The 7298-nt window shown below is 33.2% G+C and overlaps 1 protein-coding gene across 1 annotated transcript; it reads left to right on the top strand.

The window, feature by feature from the left end:
• The first annotated feature begins 5883 nt into the window (after window positions 1-5883).
• On the top strand, window positions 5884-7089 carry LOC131863197 (LRR receptor-like serine/threonine-protein kinase FLS2). Its single transcript, XM_059215086.1, has one exon. It carries the CDS (start codon window positions 5884-5886, stop codon window positions 7087-7089), a length of 1206 nt encoding a protein of 401 aa, XP_059071069.1.
• Window positions 7090-7298: the final 209 nt, after the last annotated feature.

The following is a 7298-nucleotide window of genomic DNA, read 5'->3' as shown; positions in this document are numbered from 1 at the left end:
GAAAAATAATATAAAAACAAATACTCAACAAAAAATTACAAAAAAATACATATCTTCTAGTGCTCACTCTTGAATATCTTTCTGCCAAAGGATTTGTCAAAATACTAATTCTAACTATGACTTTTTTGATGTGCACGTTAGACACTATGTTATGTTTTTTAGAAAAAATGAGGGTCTATTTTTCGTGCGCGAAGGATTTGACCTAGTTAATCTTATCCAATTTTGAAAAAAATTTAGTATTTTGGAAACTAGATTCAGAGTACTACAATATTTGTTCTTTGATTATCTTCATATCATGAGTGGATGAATTTCAAATTTTGCCTCCAAGTTCAGGTTCACCTGATCTTAGAAAAAAAGTGTCCACTTATACCCCCCTTTTTGACCACCATCTTTGTGCACTTACCCAACAAATTGGGTTATTTGATAATATAATAGTTGAGCTATTGTCACAATAGATCTTTGTTGCCTCTTCTTGTTAATGTCTCAATTATTTTAATATTCCTCTCAACCATAGTGTTTGACATGCTACCCCTGTATTTACTACATACTCTACTTTAGCAGATGAAAGAATGACAATTTGTTGTTTCTTTGAAGACCATGATACTATACGTGATCCAATTATTTTTTTAAAGAATGAAGTGCTCTTCATATCAACTATATTACCCACACAATCACTATCAATGTATAATATTGACTTGAAATCATATGAACTTAAGTACAGTATTCCATAGTTCTTTGTTCCACTAACATACTTCAAAATCATTTTTCCTGCTTGTGAATCATAAACTTTGGATACTCCATGAACCTTGGAATGAGACTAGCAAGAATTGTTATGTCTGCCCTTATGGCTATTAGATACATGAGACTACCAACAAGTTTGTTACACAAAGTTAAGTCAAATTTTGGTCCTTTATCAATCTCACTCAAGTTGAAACTTGTCAAAATTGGTGTTGGAGCTTCTTTGTAATTCATCATATTAAATATTTTCAAAGTATCACTTGCATAGTTAGAGTGTGAATTGAATATACGAAGAAAGTACCCACATTAAACCACAATTAGTCATCTCAAATTTCATTTTCATAGCTTCTTTGAACATGTCAATCAATAAATCACCTATGAATATCATGTCCTCGAAAGATAAATAAACACTTATGATCTCACCTTTCTCATTCATATTAGTATACAATGTAGGCTCATTGCAACACATATTAAAGTAATTTTGTAAAATATATGAATCGATTCTACTATAGCAAGATCTTGTAGATTGCTTAAGTCCATAGATTTCCTTCTTGAGTTTGTAAAATTTGTTTTCATGGCACAACATCTCTTACCTAGGTGGCTGCTCCACATAGACCTATTCTTCTAACAAACCATTGAAGAATGCTGATTTCATATCTATTTTATATACTATCCACTCTTGTTGATTTTCTATGTCTAATATTGTCCATATAGTATATAAACGGGCTACCACTATAAAAATCTCATTATAATCTATTGTGTTGTTGTGAATAGCCTTTTTCCACAAGAATTACCTTACGCTTTTTCACATTGCTATTTGAAATCAATTTGGTTTTTAATTCCACTTCAATCCTATCACTTCTTTTCCTTGTGCATGATTCACTAACTCCTATGTTTAGTTCTTTTTTCTAGCATCTATTTTTTCATCCATTGCATTTACCTATTTTTCTTCAGTAATTGGTTCTTCAAAATTATTTGGATCATCTACATGTGAATATAAATTAAACAAGAGAAGTTAGTCATTTATTTTTTTCACCTTCTTTTTTATCATAAATTATTTTTTCTTCAACTTTTAATTTTTGTATCCTCAATCTTGCTAGTGTGGGGTTTGACATGTCACTTGAACTTGTAGAATGTGATGGTTTAGTGCCAAGAGTACCAATTGAAGATTGTGTTTGTTGCATGGTGCATTTGATAGAGTGTATTTATTGAGTGTGTGGGGTTGCCCTTGCACTTGATGAATGTGTCATTTGACCACTTTGTTGAGAATGAATGGGTGTGGAAAAAATCAAAACTAGAGGAGCACCTACTAGCATAAAATCTTGGTTCTCTTCATATTGTAGGTTGGCTTCAATATTGATTGTTTGCATTTGAAATTCCATCCCATTATTCACCTTCTATGAATTTCACATTTCTACTGATTATAAATTTTTTGGTGATTAGATTATGCAACTTGTATAGTTTGGATTCATCACTGTATCCCACAAATATACAGTTTTTCCTTTATTGTCTAACATTGTTCTCAACTCATTCCAAATATATGCATATGCCACACATCCATAAACTCTCATATGAGAAACATTATTTTTCTTCCACTCCATGCTTATTCAAAAATCATATTGATTGCACTTTTAGTGAGACATCTATTCGTTATATATGTTGCACATGCTAAACCTTCAACTTAATATTCATCTCACAAATATTTTTCTTTCAACATGCTCAGTGCCATTTTCACAATTGTTCTATGTTTTCTTTCAGTGGTACCATTATGTTGAGGGGTATACCTTGTAGTAAATTTTTTGTGGAATCCACATGGTCCTTACAAAACTTTATCAATTCATTTTGAATGTATTCACCACCTCTATCTATTCTCAATTCTTTAATGTGATGCCCACTTTGCTTGTCAACAAGAGCCTTGAATTGACAAAAAATATCCAAGCACTTCATGCTAATGTTTTTAAAAGTAGACACATGTTTTTCTTGTGAAATTACCAATAAATGTCAAGAAGTAATAGCATCCACATAATAACTTTCCTATTCAAAATGCTTCTCTATGTTGTTTACCTAAAATACAAACTTCACATACTCTATTTGGTTTTTTATTAGTGGTAACCCCTTTACCATGGTTTTCCTATACTAAAAGGTGTCCAAATCTTAGATAACATAACCAATTTTGAACTTTAATTTAATCTTGAAAGATTATTTGAGTGATTATTATAGTTTTCTCTTCTTCCTCTTGTAAGTTTGTTGAAGGATGTGCTTGAGAAAATTGTATCTTCAAATCTATTTTTAGCCTTAGTTGAAACATTCTATTGTGTCTCATTTCGACCTTGGCTATAGGCTAATTGCTTGAAAATTTATCAAAACTTATGAATTCTTTGTTTTTGAAAAAGATTCTATACCCCAATTGGACAAGTTTCCTAATACTCATTAGGTTATGCTTCAAGCTAGGAATGAAGTACATATCAAAATTAATTATTTTCCTCCCTTTTTGGTTAGAATATTGATGTTTCCTTTACCCATAATCAAAACATTATTATCATTCTCCAGAATGACATATGCTTTTACACTCTTATCCAAACTAGAAAACATTTCTAAAATTCCAATCCTATGATTGCTACAACTTGAGTCTAAAAACCATATATATTTTTTATTTTCTTGTGCAACATTGCAAGCTATGAACATGTTGTCTTGATTTTGGTTTTATTTGGTAAATTTATAGTGTGTTGTCTAGAATCATATGGTTTCTTTCTACATTCATTTAAATAATGCTCGCATTTATTGCAATAATGACATTGAATTGATCTCTTATGATACTTTTGGCCTTGAGATTGATTTTAGGTTGACATTTGATGGTTGTCACTTCCACTTGAGTTTCCACTTGAGTTTGATGGGTTGGTTCATCCACCTCTATATGAATTTCTTCCCCTACCTCTAAAATTTGATATTCCCATGCCTCTACCATGGTTGATTGAGACTTGTGTCTTGATAGAATGTTTTGAAATTTAATTTGTTGACCTCCTTAGCCTATGCTCATGAAAAATGAGAGATGCATGTATCTCATCAATTGAAAAGTGTGAGAGATCCGTTGTCTCTTCCATGGACACCACAATTGATTCAAACCTTGTATTAAAACTTATAAAAATGTTTTCAACTACTTTCACATCTTCAAGAGCTTCACCATATGATTTGATTTGGTTTACCAATGATTTAGTGAAGAATGAGTCTATTGTGTTTGATTCTTTTATGTGTATTAGCTCAAAGTTCCTTCATAGAATTTGTAGCTTAGTTGTTTTAACCTTAGTGATTCATCCTTATGAAGTTTGAGGAATACCCCATACTTTTTTCTATTTTGTTGTCGATGCAATCCTTGGAAGATAAAAAATGAGATTTTTTGAATCCTTCTTTTTATTATGCTTCAATAAATCTTTCTCTACTCAAGTTAGGGTATTGCATGCTACTGAATTAGCTGGTTCTGGGTAACCATTGTCTACAAGATCTAATAAATCTTGAAACATAATAATGTCTTCATTGAGATTGCTCGATAATCATAATTGTTTCTATTAAACAGAGGAATTTGTGGGTTTGTCAAAATTGTGCTTGACATTCGCATTGTTGACTACGAAATAACTTGTTTGAAAAATCTTTTTCTCTTTTATCATTTTTTTTTGAAAATCTTCAAACCATTGACCTTTACCTCCGCTACCACATGATGGCAAGAGGCAGAGGAGTACGCAAAGACAAAATAAAGAACAAAACACTAATCAAAACATAGAGTTTAACAACAAGATATTATATATTCATATAAATATATCAATAATACAAAAAAATATTGCACATATGCATCCATTAAACCTAGAGTTGCTCCTCTTTTATCGCTCACAAAAATAAAAAATAAAATTCCCTTAGTTTTTGTTGCTTAAGCTATTGCTACAACAATACAAAAGCACTACACAGGTCTTTTCATATTATTTTCTTAAAACAAAAAGCCTACATACATCATTGTATATGCCCAACAATAATAATAAAAAAATATTAAATTGCATTTAAAACTACACCATATGAGTATCAACGCAAGGGGATTTGCAATCAAAATCATACTTGAATTGATATTAATGAAGGTAGGTATGATTACTTCTAACACATTAGTTTTATTTGCATGTATTCCTTTCCTCTTCTCCCTATCTTTGAAAATTAAAATAATAAATGAATACTATGTTTGTAACAGCAAGAAAAATTTGCAGTAAAATCTTCTGGTTAAAATTGTCCATTTCCCCATGCCTACATAAGTGTATGGTGTTATATTTGTCAGAAAAAGTGCAGCATAATTAGACTACACACACATCAGAATTTAACTGAAAATGAGTAAACAACACACTCCGAGGATTATTTACTTAAAAGAAATGAACCAGTGTTTCTTTAAAAATTCTAGAATATTAGCCATATATTTTGACAAGTCATAATTGCTTTAGATTTTACTATTTAAAGCCCACCCACCTTATCACTGGAACCATAATCATATCAATTTCTGATGGAACTCTTTCCCCTCTTTCCCTCAGATTATAAATGCCACAAATAAATCTCGGCAACTTGTTTGAATAGCCATCAAAACTATCAAACAAATAAATCATCGGAAGTGAGTGAACTAGGGTTGTAAACTGTCAAAGTTTAATCTATTCTTAGTATTCTTTCGAACCATTGGAGTGTGAAAAAAAGGAAAGCAGTTTTAAGAGAAGAAAGCATAAAAGGATTTAAGTGAAGATTCAAAAATACAGAGATGGAAAATCAGTTAATTCATGGTCATATCATGGTCATATCATGTAAAGTTTAAAAATAAATAAAATTAGAAATAATTAATATTTTAAATTAAAAAAGCCATATCTACATTTTAATATTTTAATAATGATAGAAAAATATCTTAAATGGAAATAAAAGAGTACACCTAGTTATTTGTAATGGTCCCAAAATAATTAAATAATTTTTTGTTTTCTAATCAACCAAAGCTGGAATCGTGTAACATGGGGTAGTTAATTAATATAATATTTTGTTTCAATATTATGCGGTGATTTCGCCAATTTATTTGATCCTCTTTGCATCCAGAGTTTCATGCCTTGTCTACATTTCATGCTGCTCTTGTATCCTATCATGGCTCCTCTATTGTTATTCCCTTTTGTGTTTTCCATTTTTTCAATCTCCACTTTTCCTCACTATCTCAATAATATCTCTCAAGAACAACAATATTTGCTCTTGCAATTCAAAGCCGCCATTTGGAATAACAATGACAATTTACAGCCCAACTGGACGCCCCTTCGGCCCCTCTGCAATTGGACTGGCGTCACCTGCGATCGTTCTTCTCAGTCTGTCGTCACCCTCAATTTATCGAGCATGAACTTACACGGCATAATCTCTCCTATCCTAGGGAATCTCTCCTCTCTTCGATCCCTTGACCTCTCCAAAAATGCCCTCGCTGGTAACATTCCATCTCAACTCGGCCGACTTCCCCATCTGCAGGTACTCTGGCTCTATAGCAATCAATTGCAAGGAACCATTCCGCCCTCTCTCTCCGCTTGCCGCAATTTGTATGACCTCAGACTTTCCTTTAACCAACTGCATGGCAGCATTCCGCCCGAGCTTAGTCTCCTCACAAATTTGAAGATCCTCTACTTGGGAATAAACAATCTCACCGGTTCCATTCCCAGTTCTTTAGGAAATCTGTCTGCGTTGGTTGAATTGGATTTGGGAATAAATAATCTCAGAGGCACCATTCCGCCCACTCTGTCCACTTGCCGCGGTTTGCATGACCTGAGACTCACTTTTAACCAACTGCATAGCAGCATTCCGCACGAGTTGAGTCTCCTAACGAGTTTGGAGATCCTTTACTTGGGAGCAAACAATTTCACTGGTACCATTCCCCGTTCTTTAGCAAATCTATCCTCTTTGGTTGAATTGGAATTGGCAAAAAATGATCTCAGTGGTATTATTCCTCATGAACTGGGCATGCTCCCTCACCTTCAGTTTCTTAACCTTTGGGGAAATAAGTTATCTGGCACCATTCCTAGTTCTTTAGGAAATCTGTCTGCCTTGACTGTTTTAGATTTGACGAGAAACCATCTACAGGGCACAATTCCACCCACTCTCTCCGCTTGCCGCGGTTTGAAGATCCTTCATCTGGGAGCAAACAATCTCTCCGGAACCATTCCTCCTGAATTGGGCATGCTCACTCACCTTGAGGCTCTCTACCTTAATAAAAACAAGTTATCCGGCACCATTCCTAATTCCTTAGGAAATCTGTCTGCCTTGAAGAATTTAAGTTTGTCAGAAAACAATCTCCAAGGCTCCATTCCCTGGTGAACTTGTAAAAGCGGCTGAGGTCAGATTTTCAAACAGACGGGCAGATGTTATGGAGGGATGCGAATGAAACATGGAAGACAATGACCCATGGAAATGCAGCTTCTTCCATTTTAACATTTATCAATCGTCAAAAGTTTGACATTTTGAATGTGCTTTTTAGTGCTTCATGCTAGCCATTTCAAGTTTATGTTCGCCCACAACATTGTCTA

Source organism: Cryptomeria japonica, unplaced genomic scaffold (genome assembly GCF_030272615.1).
Source record: "Cryptomeria japonica unplaced genomic scaffold, Sugi_1.0 HiC_scaffold_57, whole genome shotgun sequence".
NCBI lineage: Eukaryota > Viridiplantae > Streptophyta > Pinopsida > Cupressales > Cupressaceae > Cryptomeria > Cryptomeria japonica.
The sequence above is the reverse complement of the archived record's forward strand: the minus strand, read 5'-3'. Positions and strand labels throughout refer to the sequence as shown.